General features: G+C 38.7%; 1 protein-coding gene across 5 annotated transcripts in view; it reads left to right on the forward strand.

Annotated features, from left to right (window-relative positions):
* Nucleotides 1-26980, forward strand: part of GRIA2 (glutamate ionotropic receptor AMPA type subunit 2) — a 156188-nt gene that overhangs the window by 95765 nt on the left and 33443 nt on the right. For all 5 annotated transcript variants that reach the window (XR_004481470.2, XM_004266167.3, XM_049709024.1 and 2 more), the window contains exons 6-12: nt 3296-3457; nt 18080-18247; nt 18496-18600; nt 19278-19388; nt 20912-21118; nt 21610-21980; nt 26519-26717. Coding sequence is in view for 4 of the 5 variants with exons in the window: in XM_004266167.3 (XP_004266215.1) it covers nt 3296-3457; nt 18080-18247; nt 18496-18600; nt 19278-19388; nt 20912-21118; nt 21610-21980; nt 26519-26717 (1323 nt within the window). In the remaining variant the exon portion in view is untranslated. The remainder of the gene's footprint in view (nt 1-3295; nt 3458-18079; nt 18248-18495; nt 18601-19277; nt 19389-20911; nt 21119-21609; nt 21981-26518; nt 26718-26980) is intronic.

Here is a 26980-nt window from a genome sequence, read left to right on the forward strand (position 1 = left end):
ATGAAATGGCTCATCACTATAATAATTTTTTAGAACTTACCCTTATAATATGGCTTATAGATCCTAAATGAGTCCCGACCAGAGCAGCGAGAGTTAAAATAAGTGAAGCTCTGTAATCAGGCGTTCCAGAACCACATTCTGTGCAGGGAACAGCCTGGCCAGTCAGTCCCTGTGTGACCTGTGCCATTGATGAACAGCACAGAGCCACACCGAAAGCTGTGATCTTTAAAAATGTCCAGATGGAGAAGGTTATATTGGGACATTGAGAAATAATGGCAGAAGGAGGTCATCAATTTGAGAGTTGATATTAGATGTTGTGAAAAAGGAAACGTGTGTTGACCAATGTAAAAAGGTTCAAAAATAAAAGCAAGTTCTTGCTGCTGTCATGCTGCTATAGGGAGAAATCTACATAACATTTTATCTGAATTCAAGTTGTGTTTTTCCTTCTCTGAATACTTGGTATCCTCGCCATATGGAATTTCTAGTGAATCAGTAAATTCAAAGAATCTGTAGAGTGCTGCAGTTTCTGAGAATCTCTAGGGCACTTGAAAATTTCAGTGCCATTTAAAATTGGAGAATGCCATCCAAAGTTGAAGGGCTTTCATCTTCCAAAGTCTTGGTTGGGAATGTCCCTTTTTCCATGTCCAGTGGCTAATGGGTGTTAAAGGAGGTGGTTGTAAAAGATAGAAAAATCCTCAGATACTGTTAGTGACTTATTTCTTCAGAAATTGCTGAATGCTAGATTAGGCTCCCCAAACACAGGCTATAGTTCAGTTCCTGATACGTCATTAAAGGGGATAAAGGATGAGGAAGCGGTCAGAAGGGATCCAATTCTCGTTTCTTCAGCCCTTCAGAATCAGACGAAAAGCCCTGCAATCCGCCCACCTGACTGCCTTACAGTGAGGTTCACTCATCAACCAGCCCAGCCTGTGCACACAGAAATTCCAAGAAATGTTTTGGCATCTTCCTCTTAGACAGCCAAGCATTACCAGACTTTTGAGAAAAGAGTCTTTGCCATGAGGGATGCAATACAAATAAGCAAGTACACGGAAACAAGGCAGGCAGGAATCAGGAGAAAAATGCTTCAAATTGTAAGAATATCTTCAGAGAAATAAGATAAAATATGTTATCCATAAAGAGGAGAAAAGGCTGCTATAAAAAAAATTCAAGGAACAAGAAAGAGCTCTGGGAAGTTAACTTATTTTTCGTAGAATAACTAGTAAAATTACATGAGTTTGAAGGTAAAGTTGAGAAAATCTTCCAGATTATGTGGCAAAATGACAATACAATAGAAAACGGTGTATGTGGAGAAAACTGAGGGACTCAGATGTTTAATCTAGGGGTTGCAATGTCTTATTAATAAACCTTCTAAACAGACATAGTGAAAACAGGGGCAGGAAATTATCAGAGAAACACTCAGAAAAATTTCCGGTACTAAATGACATAAATCTGCCTGTTGAGTACACACAATAATGAAAGACAAAAGGCTTCTTTCGTAAAATATCACCATGAACTTTCAGAGATAAATAGAAGATCTTAAAGTTTATGACAGGTGGGAAGCCGGAAGGAGTATGACGCAGGTCACAGACAAAAAATAATTAGAAATAATGCTGTTGTATTTTTCAGTAGAAACAGTAAGTCAGTAGAACAATGCCTTCAGATTATCAGGGTTTCAACTTCAAATGCTATACCCAGCCAAAATACCAGTCAAGTGTCAGAGAAAACAAAGGTATTTACAGACATTCAGTGTCTCAAAAAAGGTACCTCCACGTGTCTCAGGAGACTACTGAGGACTCTAGCTGAAGAAAGGGGTAAAACAGGAGAGAAAAGTGATGGAGGATACAGAGAAGCTACTCAGAAAAGAGGGGAAGGGGCATTTCAGGAGAACAGTTGCAGAGCAGATGAAAGAGGAACGATTCAGATTGCAGCGTTAAGGTGGAAGGCTCCAGGAGGCAGGGGAAAAGAGAGATGACTTGATATGTTTCAACATTTTAATTGAAAAAACTTTTACCCATATAAACATGAAAATTTTTACATGGAGCAACTGGAGAAAAAATAAGAAAGAGAAAGCTCTAGCAGTGAAAACAATGAAGCAATCATTAACATTAGAATAAAATACTATTCAAGAAGGAAAATGCAATCCAAACACGTTATTAGGCTTTGCTCTGAACAACAGAATTCTAACTGTGAAAACAGTGAACATTAAAATGGCTGAGGAGATAGATGGTTTGCTTATGAGACTTACATACTCATCTGGCACAAGTATAAACTGAAGAAGAAAATCTAACATGGGTAAGTTAGGAAAGAAGAACAAAAATGTGTCATGCAGAATTACAGAGGTAAATACACGAAAAACAAAAATTACTGAAATTGATTGTTTTGAAGCAGCTTAACTGAGGCATGCGTGGGTCAGAACAGAAAATCTATGAATTTTGTTATATACATTTTCCTCTATTTGCATTATCTGATAAAAAGAAAAAGCAAAAATATGAGCCAATAACAAATAATATTAAACTATATTTTTAATATCAACAACAAAGAAAAGGCTCTCATATTTAGGTCAAAATATTTCCAATTCTTCTGTGTGATAATAAGGAATAAGTGTGTAAGATGAAAATATTTATAATTGTGACTTTTTAAAATTGTGATTTCATCTTTCAGAGAATGTACTCCCAAATTGAGATATACTTTATGGCAGCACAAGATTTGAAAGCAGTGGAAACACTATATGATAGTTTTAGTAATGACTGAATTCATTCTAACAATGCAGTAGAAGTGGCTTTTTAAAATTTAATACATTTTATAGAAACTAAGTTTCATGCTTAAAGTGAAAATGCTTAATTGTTCTCCAATAATGACAAAGCATTTGGTACCTTCCCTTCTCATTTACAAGGTTTTTGTATCACCTGAGAGAGTGGACAGTTTAAATAGAAATAACCGTCACACAATGTTGTAGCTCTTGGAGAAGTAGCTTAATGTTTCTATCTGGTGGTGCTTTGTTGTAAATAAAACCCAGTTCTTATCCTTGGAAGATTTCTCAATAATACAGAGAACTTTTATGTAAGTATGACCAATAAACAATCATTGATTAAGGACCCGCTATGACCAGGATGAGGCTAGGTGCTAGGGAAGAATATTGGCTGTTAAAATACATGAAACATTTACTATAGGCTTTTTATCTCCCTCATGAGTTCTTTGAAATTTGTACATCCACAATGTATAGAGCTATTTGCTTAACGTTAAGTTCTATTTGGTTCTTAATAGAAAGCATGACATAAATATGTTCTCTGTCCAGGGATTTACCGATGGAGACCTATTAAAAATTCAGTTTGGAGGTGCAAACGTCTCTGGATTTCAGATAGTAGACTATGATGACTCCATGGTATCTAAGTTTATAGAGAGATGGTCAACACTGGAAGAAAAAGAATACCCTGGAGCACACACGACTACAATTAAGGTACATATCTATCAGGATCTACTTCTACCTCCATCACCATGTCTATCCCCACCTCCACCTCCATCTCCATTTCCACCTCCGCCTCCACCATCTTCACCTCCACCTTCACCTCCATCTCCATCTTCACCTCCCCTCCCCTCCCCTCCCCCCTCCCCTCCCCTCCCCCTCCCTATCCACCCTCATCTCTATCTCTATCTAACTGTGGGTGAGTAGCCTGTTCTCTGGGACACCTTAGGAAGAAGATAAAAGTCTCAATTTGTTTTCATAATTAACAAAATAAATATAATGATTTATGTAATCAAAGAAACTTTGAACGCTAAATGCCATGCACTGCTCTGTAATAAGCGCTACCCAGACTCATCTTCTATTCTCTGTGTGTCTGGACACCTTGAGGTCTTCACTGGTTTATTCAGTGTACTTTATTGTGTCTATACATACATGCATATATTTACCCCCAAATATGACATATTTCTGCTGTCGATAGGAAGGGGTTTCTTTTTCTTCTGTTCGTCACCTGATTGAGAGCAGAGATAAGAGTAAAACCAGAGGGGGGAAGAGTGAGTGAGATGAGATCATGTTCACTTTTTGAGACTAGGTTTATGAAAAATAAAAGCTGCAGAATATTGTCAAATGTATAGTGATCTGTTTATCTGTGTTATCTGTGTATTATAGTGCAGGTTGCGTAAGAACCAGTCAGGGACAGTGTCATTTCAGTTGCTCTCATAGTTATGTTCATACATCCTGGAGAAGTTTTGTTGATGTTGTTGTTTTCTGCACAAATTGTTTGGCTTTAAATTTGCTTCTGGTTGTGAGACTGGTGCTAGATAAGAATTAGAAACTTTTAAGTTTTCTCCTTTGGGGTGTGTAAATGGATCCTATTAATTCAACGTCAAATTTAGGAAAGCATCCCATAGGATGCTAAAGCTTAGCCCGGAGCTAAGTTTTTCTCTAAAGTAGGTGACTTCTCGTTTGGTGACCTTGACTGAGATTCAGCACAGATACATGTATAAAGGGCTTGAGGGCCGTGGGCCTGCCACCATTTAACAGGGCTGCTTAGAAGGGAGGGGACCCCATCCGTGTCTGTCTCCTCCTGTGTTCAGCAGGGGTCTGACTGAGGCCCACATCCGCTGGGATTGCAGGCTTCCCTGCGTCCAGATGTGCGGCCAGTGAAGTCCTCTGATGGAGCGTGCATGTGGCGTTCACCCTCAGATGGGACTGACATTCCTTTGAACACTCTGCTAGTCATCGTGGAGCCTCCCACTGCTGCTGGCTGTGAGAAGGATGAAAGCGAAAGGAGATGATTCTTTTCTCACGGAAGGCATATGGTTATTAAAGTTCACGTGCTATGCCTCAAAGCGCAAGCGATTTAGGGGATAAGAGAGCAATGCATTCTGCTAACATTTTTGCTAAGACCTAGCACCAGAGTTCACTCTGCTGGTGACCTTTCTTTGCTCCCTTCTGGCGGTAACATTTCCCTCCAGAGCGGCTCCCTTTTGGTTTCTTCTGACAAGTTTCAGAAAGATCGTGGTGGCCCTTCCTTGTGGGGCGCCGCAAAGAGCACAGGCTTAAAAGTTTAAAGACACAGCCTCGCGAGTAGGTCTGTGTCGTTATTCCCTTCTTGCCCCCAGGTTCTTCAGAACTTTTTTGTTTTATTATTCCATACATGTGTGTTAGCATATGGTATGCCGCATAGCACAGGGAGATCAGTTCAGTACTTTGTGACCACCTAGAGGAGTGGGATAGGGAGGGAGACGCAAGTGGGAAGGGATATGGGGATATATGTATACGTATAGCTGATTCACTTTGTTATACAGCAGAAACTAACCCACCATTGTAAGGTAATTATACTCCAATAAAGATGTTAAAAACAAAACAAAACAAAACACAGCCTCTTCCATGTTCTGTGTATCCCTTGAGGTAGTACAAGGACCCTGCCCCAAGGCTACACTGTTGTTTCCTGACTGCCCCTCCCTTGTCTCCGCATCCCCTCCCTTCCCTGATTAGCGGCTGTTTGAACCTACCGGTTGGAACTCAGGGACGGTCCTGGAGGCCAGATTAAAGGAGCTCAGGCCCTGCACACACCCTGGTCCTTATCAGCAACCCCGCCCTAGAACCATTGCTGTAGAACTCCTCACCAAATCCTTCCGGGTTGGGACACACAGTTTTTCAGGGCACGAGCCTGCACAAACAGCAAAGCAATAAAGCTGTTCTTTTCTGCTTCACCCTCCACCCCCGAAAAAGTAGGCTGTCAATCCCTTTTTGACCCTCGGCCCCAAAATTGAACAACATTTACAAAGACTCACTTAGCACAGCTTTGGAAACAGAGGTGCCGGTTGGAGATATATCTTATATGGTCTTTGAAGCTTGATAAAAAGTACTGAAAATCTGTGTGGAGGATGTGCCTTTGGGTGGGAGTTCATCCTAACACGGAGGCATATTGCTTATGTACTAGACAGCCGGGAACCCAATATACTTTTAAAGAATGACTCTTGCCTTTGATAATACAAAGCCTTATGGAGGATACAGACATGCCCGTAAGCAAATATAATAGAGAGTGATACATGTAGACTGTGGCAGCTCCTACACATGATTAGGACAGTACGGTAGGAAGGCTTTCCAGAAGTAGGACGCCTGAGCAGGGCTTTGCCCGTGAGCCATGCCACAGCGTAACAGGTCCAGGGAAATCGGGAGGAGTGAGGTGTCAACAGGTGTAAAGAGTAATCCCAAGACAGGACTTTCATGGTTGTTTCTGTCATGATTGTTTCACGGGCAGAGGAAAGGAAGAAAAACTAGGTAGGGAACAATATACCATTTCCTGATACAAACAAGCATATATCATCTGTCCACGGGAAAATATCTCGAATGCAGTTATCTCTTTTTACATTGTGTTTTGGGTCACGGACTGTACCGGGTATGTTGCTAGATAATTTAAATCGTAAACTTATGCTATAGGCATGAGAGCCTGTAAAAATATAATTCATTACATCAAATCCTCTCCGTGGTTAGGCATTGGAAATTATATAATTTATATCAAGTTGTGGGACTATTAAATTAATAATTATTTAAAACTTCTAGTCTTCCTTGAAAGTTAATACACCTTCCACAGCTTCCTAATTAAAATCAATCTTATTCAATAAATACAAGTAAACCTTATGTGTTTCAATATTTAACATATTTTAATAACCACCGAATATAAATTGCAAATGTTAAATTTCTTCATTCTTATATCCTGTGCCAAAAATAACTCTAGAGACTTAAAATCTGACTCTCTTTCACTAATGTGCTAATTTGGGGCAGTATTCACTTATTCATTCATCAATTCATTATACATTTTACTGAGTTTTTACTCTGCAAGCGGTCACTGTTCTAGGTGTCAGAGAAGAGACAAAGTTCCAGTCTTCAAGGGGTCGATCGTCTTCAGGCTAGAAACCAGCAATCACCTTGTATGAACTTTGGTGGAAGTTGTCTTATGGACGTGTTAATATCAACGCATTCTCAACTTCTGATTTCCACCTCTGCTCCCTCTTCATCCCCTGAAACACTATTCCTACAACAACTCTTCCCTCTCAGTTGATGGCAACCCCGTCTTTTCAGCTGTTCCTTCAGCCAAGGACTTGCAAGTGTCCCGGAGCCCTCTCTCACCCGGTGGCCCACATCCAGTCTGTCAGGAAACACTGCGCCTCTTCTGCACCCACCCTAAATCCAGCCCCCATGGCCCTGCTGCTGGGTTACTGCAACGATCTCCTAGACGGGGTTCCCTGCCTCCTGACTGACCCCTCTCTCTCCCATGCTTGTGGTCCTTTTAAAATGTAAATTACATTGTGTCCCTGCTGCTCTCCGGCCCCCCAGCCCTGTGGCCATCCATACCACAGCAGTGCAAGCCAGACTCACCCCACTGACCACGAAGCCCTCCGTGCTCCACCTTCCTCTCTCGGGCTCTCCCCTCACTCCCTCTGCTTCAGCTACAGTGGCCTTTCTGCCAGTTCTTTTTTTTTAATTTTTATTGGACTATAGCTGATGTACAATGTTGTGTTAGTGTCAGGTGCACAGAAAAGTGACTCATTTATACAGATACATAGATCCACTCTTTTTTAGGTTCTTTTCCCATATAGGTCATTACAGAGTATTGAGTAGAGTTCCCTGTGCCCTACAGCACGTTCTTACTAGTGATCTATTTTATATGTAGTAGTGTGTATATATCAATCCCAATCTCCCAGTTTATCCCCCCTGTCACTGCCTGGTAACCATAAGTTGTTTTCTACATCTGTGAATATATTTCTGTTTTATAAATAAGTTCATTTGTACCCTTTTTATAGATTCCACATATAGGTGATATGATACGGTATTTGTCCTTCTCTTTCTGACTTACTTCACTTAGTATGATAATCTCTAGGTCCATCCATGTTGCTGCAAATGGCATTATTTCATTCTTTTTTATGGCTGAGTAATATTCCATTGTATATATGTACCACATCTTCTTTATCCAGTCATCTGTCGGTGGGCACTTAGGTGGTTTCCATGTCTTCGCTGTTGTAAATAGAGCTGCTATAGACATTGGGGTGCACGTATCATTCTGCCATTTTTTAAGCACGGGAGACACGTTCTCACTTCAGAGCCTTTGCACTGGCTCTGTCCTCTTCTGGACTCTTCTGCCCTTAGCATCTGCAAGGCTAAGCCTCCTGCCCTCTGTAGCTCTTTGTTCAGTTTCCATCTCCTTAACGACCCCAGAAGCAGGTTCTCTATTTAAACTTGCAATCTCCCACCCATTAGGGTGTGTTCCATCCCCCTTCCCTGCTCCAGCTTTTTCGTATGTTTCCCTTTAATAGCTCCTAGTCTACTGTATTTATAATGAATGTATTCATTACCTTGTTAATTGTTTTCTCCATCTTGAAAGTAAGTGCCATGTGGGCAGGGAGTTTTTGTTGGTGTTTGTTTGTCCACTGGTTTTGTTTGCTCCCAGGCTCCTAGAATAAGGCCTGGCACAGAGCAGCTGTTTATTAAAGGCTTTCTGAACGAACAGTTAGAGGAAAGCAAAAGTTCTGTGGTAGCACCCTTAAGAGGCCCCTAACCCCAGTTCTAGACGTAAGAAAAGGCTTCCTTCTTTGAGGAAATCATGTGGAATTTAAAACCTGAAGGAGAGGTAGGTATTAGGAGAAAGAAGGGACAGTAACTTCCCATAGAGAAAATGAGAAATTAAAGTCTGGTGTGCAAGGAAAATGTAAATATTTCTGTCAGGCTGGAGGCTGAACAGAGGTGTTTGGGGGGAATTCTGAGAAATACTTATAAATATGCAGGCTCCAGATCTTGAGGGCCTTGTTGACCTACTAAGGAATGTTTAGTCTCATTCTGAGAGCAGCAGGGACCCCCTAGAGGACAGCCATCACCACGGTTGTGAAACAGGAAGTTAATGGGCTGCCTTGGCGACAAGAGAACTTGGTGGCAGGAGAGCTTTTAGGGCGATGCAGGAACAATGCAGACAACGGCTGTCAGTTGTCTGAATGGTGGTTGTGGTCTGAGGTGGGGGAAATAAATGGATTTGTTGCCCAGTTCTCTCCATTTCTTTAGAAATAATAATCGCAAAAATCACAACCGTGCATTTATAATGTATTAATATAAATTCAGCTGAGAGGTATTTGTGGATGGAAAACAAGACTCAGAAAAGCAGTCTCCTTCCTTCCTTCTGTCTTCTTGGTCTCTCGTCTCATGCCAGGATTTGCACAGAAGGCACAGAACAGAGATTTGCTGAAATGAAGAGGAATAAAGCGAAAACTAGGGCAACACTTTGAAAATATCGTCACAGAGAAAGAAGAAAATAAGTAATTATCATTGCTATAGGATGGGGTTTAAATTCCTGCCCTTAGCACCTGCTGTGTTCTTTTACTCAGCCGTGGCAGAAAAGTCGTGTTATTTTACGGGATGAAATAGAAAATTCTGTAGTAATCAGACCTGAACCATCGCGGCGCCTGGGTTTAAATGGGACAATTAAAGGGAGCATTTTACCTTCCTCAAGAAGATGTTGACAAAGAGGCAGATGATAGAGATGATTTGCCACTATCTCCAAACTAATTTACACACATTTCTATTTTGAGGTGGATTTTCAGGGTTCTCGGGGTCTCAACAACCTGCAAGATGTAACCATCCATTCTACCTTGTCAAGTGGCCAGTTTGAACCTAGTTTGACTTGTGTCTGCCGGGCCTGCCAGTGTCAAGGAATTCACCCCTAACACAGGACTGACATTGTGTGCCACTTAAATAATGGCTTTCCTGCAAGAATCCCATTTTACTCAGGAAAAGACTTAAAGCAGCAATTCGAACTTTCTTAATTGCTATCCTAAGAGACTTATTAGACCTGTCTGGAAATAGCATAATCTTTTTGAGTTTGGTAATTAGTGCTGTGCATTAAATAGTGCCCTGGTGGCTTCATAGAATTAATTCTGCTTCTCGAATATTTTAACTGACCAAACCCACTGCTGGCACACTCTAGTCCCCTACAACGAACATTAAAGTATTTTGACATGCAACAAAAAAGAGGCTTGACAAATTTAGTCCGTTATGTTTTGTGGTTTAAAAAGTGTGTTTATGGGCTTCCCTGGTGGCGCAGCGGTTGAGAGTCCGCCTGCCGATGCAGGGGACGCGGGTTCGTGCCCCAGTCCGGGAAGATCCCACGTGCCACGGAGCGGCTGGGCCCGTGAGCCATGGCCGCTGAGCCTGTGCGTCCGGAGCCTGTGCTCCGCGACCGGAGAGGCCACAGCAGTGAGAGGCCCGCGTACCAAAAGAAAAAAAAAAGTGTGTTTATGACTGAAATAAACCCATAAATTGAAAATTCGATATTGATAACATTACATATTTCATAAAAATTACTTGAAAAATAATTTATTAAGCTATTGCAATACATCTTACACCATGAAAAATAAAAATACATTACCACTGCTTGAATTATAATGCAGGATATCTGGGTTCATCTCGGGTCCACATTTTTTGGTCTGCAAAGGGAATAAATGTCCACGATCTCTGAGATTTCTCCCATATCTCTAATACCATGATCATGTGACATGCAAATTTAGGCATGCAAAAGCGTATGCTAACATTTCTAATTTTTGCCAAATTTATGACCCTCAAGAGGCTCCTCTGTCTCTTAAAGATTGTAGTGACTTTGAGCAGGTCACCTCCGCTGAAATCAAATCTTAACTTACCCTGGAAATATTGGTTTCGTTGTTCATAGACTACAAAGAATAAGCCACTTTCACCTGTTAGAAGGTGCCTAAGAAGTGGGGAGCATCGGGGGGAGGAACTCATGCAACGAACAAGTAAAATACCTGCCTCTAAGAAAAGCCTTTTCTCTTCTCCGGGTGAATCAAAACCAAGCACTGTGTTGATTCGAGTATCTCTTTTCTATCTTGATGAATCTGATTCGTTTTAGCTGAAAATTTGAATCCCTAAGTGAATCTAGAGTTTCGGAATGTAAAAGTCTTGGTCCTTAAGCAAGATTTTCAGCCAGGGTCAATAGCCAATCTGGCTAATTTAGGCAAAGATATGTTGTTTTTAATATATTCTTTTTACATTCAAGAGTCTTTCACCCCAGAGTATTAAAAATTATTTTTATTATTCATAGAGAATGATAAAAAAGGATGTTAATGGTGGTTTCCTGCCAGTGGAGCTGTCTTTTCCCCCTTGAAAATGTGATACAGCTTGTGTGCTTACTAAAGATGTTGAGTTTTGTTTTTGTTTTTGTTTTTTGGTACGCGGGTCCCTCACCGTTGCAGCCTCTCCCGCTGCGGAGCACAGGCTCCGGACGCGCAGGCTCAGCGGCCATGGCTCACGGGCCCAGCCGCTCCGCGGCATGTGGGATCTTCCCGGACCGGGGCGCGAACCCGTGTCCCCTGCATCGGCAGGCGGACTCTCAACCACTGCGCCACCAGGGAAGCCCAGATGTTGAGTTTTTATTAGCTTTCTAATTAAGACTTTATTTTTGTAGAGCAGGTTTAGGTTCACAGCAAAACTGGGCAGAAAGTACAGACATTTCCCGTATATCCTCTTCTCCTACACTCGCACAGCCTCCTCCAATATCAACTCCACTCACAGCGTGATTCATGTGTTAGAATTGATGAGCCTTCATCGACACGTCATAATTACCCAAGGTCTACAGTTTACCTTACTGTTCACTCTTGTTGTTATACATTTTACGGGTTTGAACAAATGGACAGTGACATGCTTTCATTAGTATAGTTTCAGACAGAGCATCTCCACTGCTCTAAAGGTGGCTTCACCTATTCGTCCTTCCCTCCCCCCAGCCCCTGGCAACCACTGTCTCCGTAGTTTTTACTGTCTCCATAGTTTTGCCTTTTCCAGAAGGTCATATAGTTGGAATTATATAGCCTGTAGCCTTTTCTGGTGGGCTCCTTTCACTTAGTCATCTGCGTTTAAAGTCCCTCGTTGTCTGCGAAGCTTGGTAGCTTGCTCTTTTGTAGCGATGATCTTATTGCATTGTCTGCATGTACCCCAGATTATCCACTCATTTATTGAAGAATATCCTGGTTGCTTCCAAGTTTTGGCAATTGGGAATGAAGCTGCTATGAGCACCCGTGTGGTGGTTTTTGAGTGGACATAGGCTTTCAGCTCCTTTGGGTAAACGCCAAGGAGTGTGATTGCTGATCCTATGGTAAGAGTCTGTTTAGTTTTGTAAGAAACAACCTGTCTGCCAAAGTAGCCATATACCATTTTGTGTTTCCACCGACAATGAGTGAGAGTTCCTGTTCCTCCAGTGATGTTTAGTCTTACTGAAGATTTTGCAGTTTTATGCAGTGAAGCTACAAAGATCACATGTCCAAAAGGCTTAGAGGAAATTAACGATGACCTTATCACAGACATGTCTTTTCCAGAGGTTAGACTTCAGTTGAATTTGAAATGAAGAGAAGTGAATAATTTTAAGTTTATAATGTATTTCATAATAATGTTTTTCTTTTCTATGGCTTTAGTTGTTTCTAGGCCATTGCCAAGAAGTTTTAAAAAAAAGACTTTCTAAAATTTTCTTATAAGCTTAGTTATTTTTCCTAGAGCTCATCATTTTTGACTATGTTGATAATTTTGTAATGGAGAAACTGAGAATTGTTATATTGTGTAAGATTCTCTAGGGAGATATCATTCTATTGATAATAATTTTAACTAAATAATTGATGCTATTTTAAAAATGATTATGGAAAAGTTATCAGTCTATAAAACTTACAGCCCAAAGTATGTTACACAAATGCTAGTTTTATGGAAAGTAATTGATGTTAAGGAAAAATTTTAAATGGTAATTAGTTTGGGCAGTGCTGACCAAACAAAGTTAAACTGGAATTGTTACTGCAGTATTTCTCAGGGCCTTTAATATGCCGACATGAGAACCATCTTCTGAACTTATTGGATCCGAGACTCTTGTAGATCAGGATGGCAGTTTTCAAAATGTTGTAAAAATAAGCTAGTTTTGAACAAGTTAGATCGTAATAAAAGGAAAAAAGAAGACAAACATGCTGGTTAATAACTTGCATTTTTAGCATATTTTTCAACTCATCCGGCTTCTCGTTTCCTGTAACTTTATGCATTTGATGTGGAATTTGCCAAATAAGGGGACCAACAGTTCCAGTGTGCCTGGGACTCCAGACTTTCTGATCCAAAACTGGGACAGGCCCAGGCAAACCAGGAAGGTCAGTCACCCTCATTACATCAACTGCCTTCACCTTTGTCACATATTTTTGTGATCCTGAGAAAAACATAACTTGTAACTTGCAGTCTTCACCTATAAAATTGGAATAAAAATATTTGTTGCATAGAGGTTTTTGTTTCTTTTCTTTTAAAGGACTTACTAGGAAACTATCCAACTCAGGTTTGGCTCGTAGCGAACTAGGTCAACCTGAATTCTTCCTTTCTCCCTCACCTTCCTTTCCAACACTACTATGACGTAGAGCAGACATTGTTCTCCTTATTTTATTGATAAGAAACTTTGGACACTGATGCTTTAGTTAACTTGCTCAAGGCAACAGAGCTGTAAATGGCAAAATCAGGACTTGAGGCAGCCCTGATAGAAATCAGAAGGTGCTGTATTCCGTGCTTTCTAAACTATACTCAGTTCAATTTCAAGTGTCAGCGAATATTTGGAAAGTGGCCATTCATAGGAAATTTTGTAATGCTTTGATGATGCTAAAGCCTAGTACTTCCTTTTTGAATGGCATTTCTTTTTCTACCTTCACACCGTGCAGGTAACATATGTTTCGGAACAGGTGCTATCATTATGAACATCCATAACATTTTATATTATAGCCCATTTATCCTCTTTGAATATTCATTAAATTTGAAATGTATATAGAACTCCTTTTCATCTCCTCTTTTTTTTTTTTTTTTTGGCTGTAAGACTACCCTTTCAGGTATCAGTAATTATAGTAACGCATTATTGAATAATATCTGATCACTATCGGGCCTAACAAACATGTTTAAAATGCGTATTTTATTTTTGAAAAATAAGTCTCAATAAAGATACATTTGAAATGGAATAAAAAGCACATTTGGAAAATGGACCATAAAAACGTTTTCCCAGATTTCTTCTTCAAGTGTGGATAGGAGTGATGGTGATATAGCATCACAGAACATAATGGTCCCCAGTGAGATATAAATTTCCAACTCAGCTGAGGGATTTCACAGAACATCAGGGCAGAGATGATGCATTTGTTTTCGAAGAAGGAGATCTTACATCACCATCATGTTCCCTTCAAATGAATTTACATCTAGTTTAGTGAATGGTAGAATAAAACTGAAATATTTAACTGTCCAATCAAAAACGTGACATATTTGTTGAGAAAAATAAATGAGCCACATATGCAGAACATGAACAAGAAGGAGGTACGGATACAGGCTCTGTTGATTTTCTCTCAGCCCCGAATTGTGTCTGTGATTGTGACTTTTAATTTACAGTGATAATAGGCTTGAGACTTGATTAGATTTGAACATTTGAAAAAGGTTGGAAGGATTTTTCTTCTTAGTGAGCTCATGCCCTGAGTCATAATGATAACACACTGCGTGGACTTAAATACTTTTAGTTCATCCAGCCTCATCTTATTTTTTAATGTAGCTCACCAACATTTATAGACCTCTGAAACATTTAGCAGATGGCTTTATAGATTTCTCATAGTAATGTGAGCAGGGTAACTGAAGGAAGAGTCTGCCTTTTAACTATAATCATTACTCTCAAATACAAACTGCAGTACAGGTTTCTGTTTAGCAGTGGATGGACTGCTGTATAAGAAAACAAACTAATTGTTTTTTTTTCCTCTAGGAGAATAGAGACAGTCATATAAGTGAGGCAGGAAAAAGCTGATGTGATATCTCCATTTCTCCAAGAAGTCTTTTCCTAAGTAGATATGACTTAAAACAATACTTTTGATATAATACAGTTTTTTTAAAAAAAGGTACATGGTTATTGTAGAATACTTGGAAAAGAAATATCATGTATGTTTCCTCCCTGTTATTCTAACCATTTTGTTTATTTTTCTTTCCTTTTTTTGTTGAAGGGATATAACCATTGTTTATTACTCTCACTTTTTGTTGAAAAAACTTTAGTTGTAATACTGTTTTTCACTTATTTTATAGCTAACATTATTTGTATTGTTACAAATTGTTATTAGTAGAACTTTTTAATGGCTACATAATACTTCCACAAGGCAGAAAGCATAGTGTATTTTTTTTTAAGAATTTTTTTTGATGTGGACCATTTTTAAAGTCTTTACTGAATTTGTTACAATATCGCTTTTGTTTAATGGTTTGGTATTTTGGCTGCAAATCATGTGGGATATTAGCTCCTCAACCAGGGATCGAACCCACACCCCCTGCACTGGAAGGAGAAGTCTTAACCACTGGACTGCCAGGGGAGTCCCAGAAAGCATGGTTTTTAAACGTTCCTTTACTCTCAGAAATCTAGGTTCCTTCTAATTGTTGCATATTACAAATGATACTGAAATGAATAGCTTGTGTGAAAATTCTCTGTATTTGAGAATATTTTCTCAGGATAAGTTCCCAGTAATTGAAAATTACATTTTCAATCCAAGAATATAAGTTGCCTAAATGGATATGTAACAGTATATTTTGCTAATATCTTGCATGTACAGTTTGAAGGAAGAGGTTGCAGATTTTGGAAAAAATAGTGATGGGTTTTATTTAGATACATCTAGTAGAGGTATTTCCAGGAAACTTAACTGCAGTCATCCAGGAGATATTCTAGATTTGTCAAGAAGGACTCACGAATAGGCCTGCAGTGACGTTGCTTAAGAAAATTTAGCAGTAAATATGAATATCTTATCACAGTTAACAGCATCAATCGCAGTTCTGCGGGCTCAAATCATTTTCTTTTTCTTCTTTCTTCTTACCAAATTTCCCATCAAATTTGATTCATTCATGGGATAAAATGAAACTGATTCAACTAAACTATTTCATGCGAAGATTAAGTGATAACTTCACATTACCATTTTTAGCATTAAAAGCTCAGAACAATTTCTGCGTGTGAGGAGAGGATAATTCGTACCACATAAATTACTTTCTCATTTGCTTTATTGTACCATCTTTCATATTAAAAATAAACAACACAGGCGTCTATCCACCACTGGACCGATTTATAACACGCTAATGATATTTTGCAATTATCTGTTTATGTATCTTTTCACTGAACTGGGAGGCAATGTGAGTCCCATAAAGATAGAATCAGTATCAAGATCTCTGGCCTTGCTTCCTCCCTTCCTTCCTCCAGCTGTGCCCTGGGCTCTGAGAATTCAGTGGTGACATAAGTTTTCTGCTTCCCTAGAGTAACTGTTCTATTGGGGAGGAGAGATGAAGTAGACAAAGAATGCATGAAGAAGATACTCAGATGCTGGTAGAGACTATGAAGGGGATGAACAAGGTCCCATGCAGGAGAGTGACTGGGTGGGCTGGGCAGGAAGGACGCTGCTGAGGAAGTCATGTTTGAGTGAATGGATGCGATTTAAAGCCATGGACTGAATGAGATCACTTCAAGAGAGCAAGGAGGGTGATGTGAAATGGAAAATTTAGAAAATCTGTCTTAACAAACGTTCTTGTGAAGGAAACAGAAAAAGATGGTGGAAATTGGAAGGAGATATGGACCTAAAAAGCAGTTATTATATCTATCGATATCTATCTATCTAATCTGTCTATTATCTATCATCGTCATCCACCTATCTATCAAATCTACCTACCTACCTATTGTTTTCTTCTTTTACTTGTGGTAGGAGATACTGGAGCAGTAGAATTGCTGATAGAGATGATCCAGTAGAGAAAAAAGGCTGATGCGGGATATTGAGAGTATAAGTGCAGAACAAAATGTCCTCAGGGGCATGAGGGGCGGAGTCAGTGTGAGGCTGGAGTGGCTGTCCTGAAGTAGGGGAGTGGCCACCTCAAGCGATGCCAGCTCAGGACGGAGACGGAGGGAAGGTGGAGCTCGGTAGTTTTCGGTGGAAAGGTCAGCTGGTTCTGTCTGTTGGCTTCTATTTTCTTGGCGACCGGGAAGGCAGGGGAGTCAGCAGGAGAGAAAGAGAAGTGTATAGAAGAGAAGATAAAAAGAAGGTATAGAATAGTCACTTTTGAGAGTGGAAGAACCAAGTTACTGAAGAAAGAGGAGGATTATTTGGAAATGTTGAGGTCCTGTTTCGGATGTGTGGTCAAAAATTTTAATGTCACAAAATCAGTGTGATATGGCATTTTCCCCCCAGCTTCACTGTACTTCTGTTACCTAAAGACTGAAAAATACTGAATAACAGAAATTTCCTCAGCAGTAATTAAAGCTCTTATGTTACAATGGGATTTATCATTATTGACAGCAGCATCAAACGTAGATCAATGGCAGTATATACACATGCCATAATAATACTTATCCAGCCCCTGACCATGCCTAGTACACATGTATTGATAGTAGATTTTTTCTGCTTCGCCCCAGGCTCCTAAAATAATCCTGCTGCCCCACTGGGATCTGAATACCATAAGCTTGTAACCAGGACTATCATAGATTATTGAAGCCTGAGGGGACCTAGAAATCATGAAGTTTGGTTGTTCTTCTAATTGAGTATCATAATCACCTAGGAGAGTTTAAAAACAAACACTCAAAAGATCACTGCAGATCTATGTGAACATCACTAGGGTGGAATTAGAGATTAAGGATCCCCCAAATGATCAGTATTCTTTCCATATTGCCAGGTGAATCTCTAATTAGACAGTAGAGAAATATTGATTTGTTAATTTCATAATTTCCCATATCACCAGGTCAGGCCATAAAGTGATCCTCTAATGAGAAACTAGTTAGAAAAACAAAAACAAAAGTGAAAACATCAACACAATTATTATGAAAAGTCTCACCTGAAATAGACGAGATGTTAATATAATTGAAAATGTTTAGAATCAAAGGGACAGTCCATAGTTCCAATATTCCATACTACTCCTCTTACATTCTTAGGTTTCTAGAGATAGAAATTGTGCCTAAATTCTTGGACCCTGATAGGTATGTATGGTGGGCAACTGGAATCTTGATTGCCAGTGTACAGGGAGCCTCTGAATTTTCTCCCATTCTTATGAAATGTGTGTGGTACTTTTCAGTATACTTCTGCTCTGACCTATGACGCCGTTCAAGTGATGACCGAAGCTTTTCGAAACCTACGGAAGCAGAGAATTGAAATCTCCCGAAGGGGGAATGCAGGAGACTGTTTGGCAAACCCAGCTGTGCCCTGGGGACAAGGGGTAGAAATAGAAAGGGCCCTCAAACAGGTCAGTCACTGAAAATGATTGTAATGTGACTTAACGATGGCCACTGCTGAATTAGTCATTCTTGTTTTATCCCTTCTGTTTTATAAAGAGGGAGTATTATTTCCTAACTACACAAAGGTAGGTTGAAGAGCAGAAACCTAATAAGTATCATTTTCTTGACTTGCATCCCGGGAGAGTCATCTGGTCAACCACTCTGTATCTGGTGGAAGTGAATTTATAATTGTGCTCCTTTCCCATTTCCTCATTAGGTGCAGGTTGAAGGTCTCTCAGGAAATATCAAGTTTGACCAGAATGGAAAAAGAATAAATTATACAATTAACATCATGGAGCTCAAAACGAATGGGCCACGGAAGGTAAATCATTAGTGAATTGAAGGCATTCTCTCTGTGTGAGGAGGTGAGTTAGTGAACCCATCACCTCATCTTCCAGAATCCTGGAGACATATATTCACATAGCTGGATTCAACAACTTCCAGAAACATATATTTTAAAATATGTTTTCTAAATAAACTCTATTTATTTCTGGTAAGTAATCCTGAAATGTAATTTTAAGATATAATAAATAAAACTGTTATACTTTTTTTTTTAGACAGAGGTAGAAAAAGAGTTTAATGAGAAGAAAAAGAACTGTTTCTGAAAGATTATGGTTCAGGAGACCAAACATAGCTGGTGCAAATGTGAATGTAACTGTTCAAGTCAACATTTTTTTTTCTTCTGTTATGGCTGAAATGCCACTGTTTGGATTTTATTTATGTTTCTGTATGATCACTCCCACACAAATTACCCTTGGAGAGTATGAAAAGTGAACACGAAGAGACAAGCCATTTCTAAGAATTGTTTTTGTTTGTTTATTTTTATAGTCTCTTTCAATTGCTATTAGATTCACGTGCATAAAAGGTACATCTCTGTTTAGAACAAGCCTAGTTAGTGTAGTGTAATTTCAGATTCAAACATGGGTTTGAAAATAACTCAGTGCTTTGCCAGTAGGAAGGTCCTATGTCCAGGTGCCCACCTTCTGTACCCTTTTGCAGATCGGGTACTGGAGCGAAGTCGACAAAATGGTTGTTACTCTCACCGAACTCCCTTCTGGAAACGATACTTCTGGGCTTGAGAATAAGACTGTGGTCGTCACTACAATTTTGGTAATTAGCTACCTATGCCTCTGTTTTACGTTCTTTTTCTTAAGAAAAATATCTGTCAACTAGAATCGCTGCTTATATTTAGGAGAATAACTGATACAGTGATGCTTCTGAATGTTTTAGTCATTCGCTGCATGCTCATTCTGTCAGAAGGACTCACAAACACAGCAACGGCACTCAGAATACGTCTTATCCTCTTCAAGACTGAACTTCGGCTCCACAGATAATTGGTAACCTGGTGCTCACATGGGTGAACACCTAGGGCAAGCCTGGAAGAGCCTTCCTTGTATTCCTCCCATGTTTGACCTTTCCACTCCCACACAATTCTGGGTCCGTTCTGTCCTTAGATTTGTTCCATGGTTTAATAATGTTGTCAACTTCTCTATATTCGTATGGAAAGGTGAACTCCTGAAAGACAAGGGTGATCTCCCTTCCTTTTAACCCCGAGTCTCAACACAGTAGTTGGCACATAGCTAGTGCTAAGTGGATGTATATTGGCTGGATGAGACAAAATTGAACTGGATCCTGAACGTCGAGGCTTTGGATAGATGGACGGCAGATGTCGATTATGACAAGAAACTGTTGGGGAAATGAAATGGAGGAATAACAGGAATAACGTGATTTTGCAGCAAAACAGTCTGATCTCGTTTTACTAAGTTGTGACGTAGTGAATTTGTGAGATTCATTATGGTAACAATATTGAGAAGAAAACATAGGTTAATAAGGGATTTGGATAAGAACATTGGTTGGCACTTGGAAAAGTCTTAATAAATGTAAGCTAGACGTTTGAGGATTTTTGCCTCAATCATGCCACTGAGAGGAGGTATCTCACTGAACCCCAAATATCCTCAGTGCCACTTTCCAGTGGAGAAAATTGGGGGGCTGGTGTTGAATCATGTTTTCATGCTTCCTTTTTATGGTGTTCACAGGGGGTTGCAACTCCCTAGCTATCCGTGTAGCGTAATTCTAGGATATTGTATCTCAAAGAGCAAGTGAGCTCTCAAGTCTGAGAGGGTAGATTCCATACATCACTATGGCAACGACTCTTTGAGTCTGGGCATCACTGATCATGGACCTGATTTCCACAAGAACCTTATCCTCGAACTCGTAGTGGCACAGGGTTTTGGGTGAATGCTGGTTCTTTGGAGTCAGGGGAGCCCTAACTTAGAATAAGAGAGTGGTGGATCCAGAGTTGACTAAAACAGATGTTAAACCACATTATTCCTCTCTCAATACTAGGATTACAAGCACTACAAGGGGACATACTAACAGTTTGTGCTTTTGAGTCTCTTGTTTACTTTGGTATGGCCAGGTGCCAGCCATGTGCATGAAATATAATGAGAGATAGATGAAGACCTTTGATCAGAAGCATTATGCTTCATTTTTTCCCAGTCGTATTTTCCACTATCTGTATTCTACAACATCTCTGGCTTACAGGTAATAATTAAACCAGAAGATTTGAGTGGATGCGAGTAGATCGGTAACACAGTTGTTTTGATCAACTAGAGCCCTTTCTTTCCATATAGGAATCTCCATATGTTATGATGAAGAAAAATCATGAAATGCTTGAAGGCAATGAGCGCTACGAGGGCTACTGTGTTGACTTGGCTGCAGAAATAGCCAAGCATTGTGGGTTCAAGTACAAGTTGACCATTGTTGGGGATGGCAAGTATGGGGCCAGGGATGCAGACACGAAAATTTGGAATGGGATGGTTGGAGAACTTGTATATGGGGTAAGTACTGCGCTTCTCAAAGGTAAAGTCATTACGTTTGAACTCTTGTTGAGAGAATGCTTGCCTTCCATGCAAAGTACCAATGTCTGAGATTGTGGGTTTCCCACATTGCTCTAGGAATGCTGTGTTATTTCCTTGTGCACGTTTGAAGATGAAGGATGAAGTTAGAAGCAAATATGCAGATGGAGACAGGCATCTCACCTGTCTTGAAGCCTATGGGCCATATGCATTGTTCAGAGATTGCCACGGCATAGAGGCAGATGTACTTATCGTAATCAAGCCAGAAGGGTGTACTCTGTATTTATAAACAGGAGGGATATTTGGGGAACTAATTGCTTTTCTTCTGTTAAGTATGTACTGGGATTCCACCAGGGAAATGATTATTCCCAGTTTCCTGATGTCCTTCCCTTCCCTTTGATCAAATAACGTAACCACGATTCCTCTCTGACCGTGACTCCTGGTTCTATTATTTTCCTTTGTTTCCCTTACAGAAAGCTGATATTGCAATTGCTCCATTAACCATCACCCTTGTGAGAGAGGAGGTGATCGATTTCTCAAAGCCCTTTATGAGCCTCGGGATATCAATCATGATCAAGAAGCCTCAGAAGTCCAAACCAGGAGTGTTTTCATTTCTTGATCCTTTAGCCTATGAGATCTGGATGTGCATTGTTTTTGCCTACATAGGGGTCAGTGTAGTTTTATTCCTGGTCAGCAGATTTAGCCCCTACGAGTGGCACACTGAGGAGTTTGAAGATGGAAGAGAAACACAAAGTAGTGAATCAACTAATGAATTTGGGATTTTTAATAGTCTCTGGTTTTCCTTGGGTGCCTTTATGCAGCAAGGATGCGATATTTCGCCAAGGTTGGTTACTCACCTGCTTCAACTTTGTGCATTTTAGGTCTCGAGTGGACATTCATGGTGTTTATGAATTCACTGTAAAGAAGTTAGCAGCCGCCGACTACCTGTCCTAGCAGCGTAAGACTCGTGAGGACAGACTCTTACCGTCGGCGTAAGCCTGTGAAATATTTGAGCAATGTTCTTTGAACGTTGATCCTATATTTCCCTGGTGAGATTATACACACCATGGAGAGGCTATAAAATGCATAAGGTTCCCATCATTCCATGCCTTCTTGGAGGGGTACCGTGTTTTTGCTGCATATTCTCATTTTACAGTCATCTGTGTTTTGCTCCACAGACCTGTATATGGGAAAATGGGCAACATTACTTACTAACTACAAAAGCGACAAAACTCCATCTGCACACATCTCATCTCTCTCTCTCTTTTTTCTTCCCCCCCATTATTAGCTCATGGAAATGACACGAGAGAGATATTTATAAAATTTGTGTTTTTTTTTAAAGGTTAGGTTGCTGGGTTAAAAAGAATGTATGATAATATATTTTCCAAGTATCTAGAAATATATAGGTGGGTAATAATGACGGCTGATTGTTACAAATGCTTGTGCCATATTGAATAGCAATACACATACAGGATGGAATAAATTCAAACATCCCTATTCTCATTATAATATTTTAATTCCTGCCCTAGAATGCCTAAATATAATGAATGTATCCCAAAACACACATTGCCCTTATTCATGTCACGTACATGACTAAGAATGATAGCCATGTCTGGTTCTTCAGAGGAATAAATCATACTTTTCCTAATGAGACTGCTTTCACATTTAAAGCCTATATGATTATCGATCTACCGGCACATTTTAATTTGGGCTCAATTACCCTCCTTTGAGTCTATGGGTATCTTAATAACTGAGGCAATGGCTTCTTAAATACTATTTCATTATTGTTAGTTTTTGAGCACTTTGGGGATAAGAAGTGATTAATTTCAAAAACCTATATGTGAAGCTCAAAATTTTGTATCTTCCGCCATCTTTTCTGTATACTACACCCATCAAGATAAAGGGAATATATCATGTATGCAGAAATTATCAACGACCTACTTCTCAGATAGCAGGGCACATTCTTATGAATTTTACGGATTTGAACAATTGTAATTCCATCAAATTCCCTGTGGCTTCTCTATGGAACTGCACTAAATTAGAACTCTATCAATGGTACTTGCATTGCATATATAGAGAGATATATAATTTTAATGTATAGCATATAATAATAATTATTACATACTATATATATATATATAATTATGACCTCTGACAAAACATATAAGATTCATAGTTTCATCTCTATAGTTGATCTGATTGAACTTAAAGGCATAAAGAGAAGTTTCTAATGATGAAGGAGGAAAATACTAACCAGATTGGAATCTCAGAGAACACTGTGGCTCATAATAATAATGAAGTGATTCATCTTTGGTAAGAAGACTCTTGAAGTATGATGTTGCCATAGTCCTGAGATATCAGGCAGTTATCCTAAGGTTCCACAAACTATGCTCTGCCTTTTGAATCAGCAGGAGAAGCATGTGAAGGTTCCTTAGGACACAGGACATATCGACCTGGGTTCCCATCGATGGACCCAGGTTTGTTTGCCCCGCTCCTCATGCACCAGGGCTCTGAAGGTTCTGGCCTCCAGTGCTTGTCTAGGAGCAGAAAACATATTGACATATAGGAGCTGGGGCACAAGGGACATTTAACAATCTGTGTTTTCCCAGGGTCCACCATGACATAGTGACATTCTAATTTTCAACAAGCCTGCTTCCTAAAATATTATCTTTTTTCTTCATTTGTGATTTCTTTCATGAGTCATGACTCACTAAACTTCCACATGTAATCATTTTTATTTCCTGGTAAGATGTATCAATTTTAGATAGCATATTTTTCCTTGTTAGCATTTTTTTGGCCACAGAATATATATCAATAGATATATACATATATATATAAGCAAAATTCACTTCATTAAAATTTTCAAGCATATGTATCTTTCACTTTATGGTATATGTGCATTTACCAATTGAACTTACTACCTAATATTGGGAAATTCAAGGAGTTTTTTAAATGAACCAAACTATCATTTTTTAGAATGCAATGATGGTAACTCTAGATTAGGAAAGAATAGAGCAGCTTAGTACCTAACAAATCTTAATAATAATGTATGAAATCCACAGATCACTTTAGAGATGCTCTTTGTATATTTTAAACGATATTTATCAACTTTTTCCAAGTAAAATATGGTATGGAACTCTATTATTTATATGAGTAGAACACATTTAAATTTTAATATAGAATGGTTTATTGAACTGAATTGGTCATTGCCTGAAATTAAGTTTAGAATACGTTAACTGTAGTTTTGTGGAGACTAGGACCAAAGAATTATGAGAGCAAAACGTTGTAAAGTTGACTCTTATTCTCCGGTTTTCTTCTTCTTTTTTTCCCCCCCAATATCCTTAAAGGATTAAAATGATTAAAAATTTTCATTCTTAAAATAATTATTTAATAGAAATTTAAAAGAAATGGCAGAATATGTGCATTTATTTGCTCCGTTAGTGCAGATACTGAGAGATGAACGTTTTATTTTTAATTAGAAAAACATTTTTGTCTGTCACCATGAAACATAATATTGAATTTGCTCCTCTGCATAAAATTTCTCAGGAACTCCAGAATCATAATTGATCCTTTGAAAACACTTACAAGTAAATAATAAATTGCTCAAGAATTTTCTGTTTTGAATAATGCACAAGTCAAATAAATTTTGGGGGTTATCTCACACACTGTAAATAAACTGGCATATTTAATTAATTTACAGCTAGAACAGAATGACTTATAAAAATGATTCTCAAATATATTACAAATAAACCTGAAATGTATAGTATCAAAAGCAATTACCATGCAATCGTTTTGTTTTAAGGGCTGTGAGTAGGCAGATACTGAATCTACCCTCTTCAGTACAGGTTACATGTCATACAATTATACCTTCCATTGTGATGGAATAAATAGTGAACATTTTGAGAGTGGCTGTGTCTACATAGGGTTTTTCCAAAATCAAAATGTATTTAATATCCTTTTCAGAATATAAGTGAGACTTGTTTAACTTTTTTCCATTCTATCATATTTGTTTCATTCTTTGCAACTCTTAGAGACTGGTAAAGGCTCTTAATTATATTATTATTATTTTTTCATTGCTTGTGTGCTCTCTCTCTTTTTCTCTTTTATTTTAGCTGCAGATGTTTTTATCTAAAAAATCTTTACTTTTAGCTTCACCCCTTTTCTTGACTGCTTGAGTAGTTTATTCTACAAATACGATCTAATAATTTGATGTAGTGTCTATGTTTCATCAAAAATATTTCTTTATATTTAGTTTAGTTTAGGAGGTTTAGTTTAGGTCATAAATTGGCACATTTTCATGATTTAAATTTTTAGAAGTGTTACCTCTTCACTGTAGAAGGTTTAATTTTTAGGCATAACAGAGTTATTAACAAAAAAGAAAAAGTTATTATACTGGTGTGTTAATACTACTCAAATACCATTATATGTAGAACCTCACCAAATCTTACCAAATAATACCCTATGTATCTCTTTCTGTATCTACATGTCTACATTTATCTACCTAGGGTTTATCTACCAGTAAATTACTGGGAATCAATTAAGCTTTTGAAAAGTATTTTAAGTAAGAATTTATGGTCACAGAAATATTGTTATTATATTTCAACTAGGAATTTACATCTTGGCAAACTTTTACATGTCTAATTTGTTCTCCTTGAGTTTTCTTTTTTTTTTTAAGCAGGAGGCACAAAAAAACAGGGTCATAGCTGTCCATGCCCTGAAGCATCAGAGTTTTATTCATTAAGAATAATATTTATTCATTAAGAATAATATTTTGTGTCATACTTTGTAGTATCACTATTTTCCATTTTAATCTTGTACTGTATCTAAAACCTATGTTTCTGCACACAAAAGAATACCTAATGAAATTTTGGACCTTTTTTGAGGGTTTTGGAACTTCATTGGCTGGATTAAAAGGAGGGTTTCTTCAGTGTTTAAAGCCATATCTGTGGTACATACTCCTTTATATTGATATTTGATTTTGCTTGTCAACATTGTTCTGAGTTTTGCTGTTGATCTTAGATTCTATTGTTCGATTACTTATGTCATGAGTAGATAAAGTAGTATGAGCATTGGATAGATTATTTGCACATTTCTTGAAATTGATTGTTACGATATTTCATACCATAAACTCTTTGGCCATGATAACTATGAAAGAATCTCAGGAATCTGAAGTTCTGCCTCTGGCTGTCTCATCAAATCTAGCAAATCTGTACTCCTTGCCCAGAAGGTTTAATCATTTCAAGTGTCATCAACTCGCAGGTATATTGAAAAGTATAAAATTAAATATTTCCCTATAAATCGATATTTGCATAATACTGCTAACTTGTTTTCTTACGAGGTCATTCATTTCGCTTTACAAATCCATTTCGTACTTGTTATCAGATCCCTGTCCGGGCGCATTGTTGGAGGAGTTTGGTGGTTCTTTACCCTGATCATAATCTCCTCCTACACGGCTAACTTAGCTGCCTTCCTGACCGTGGAGAGGATGGTATCTCCCATTGAAAGTGCGGAGGATCTCTCTAAGCAAACAGAAATTGCTTATGGAACGTTAGACTCTGGCTCCACTAAGGAATTTTTCAGGGTAAGAGATTCTGCTTCCTAACTTCCGATTTTGTTCTTGTAATTAAACTTTGTGCCCCCTTGCCCCTCCTCCCATGGTCTACATGAAAGTGCTGTGTGCAGGTAACTTCCTTCCCTGTCTCTAATTCTATTTCTGTTTTTTTTTAATTTTTATTTTATATTGGACTATAGCTGATGTACAATGTTGTGTTACTTTCAGGTGTACAGCAAAGTGATTCAGTTATACATATAATTTATTCTTTTGCAAATTCTTTTCCCATTTAG

Source organism: Orcinus orca, chromosome 4, assembly GCF_937001465.1.
Source record: "Orcinus orca chromosome 4, mOrcOrc1.1, whole genome shotgun sequence".
Lineage (NCBI taxonomy): Eukaryota > Metazoa > Chordata > Mammalia > Artiodactyla > Delphinidae > Orcinus > Orcinus orca.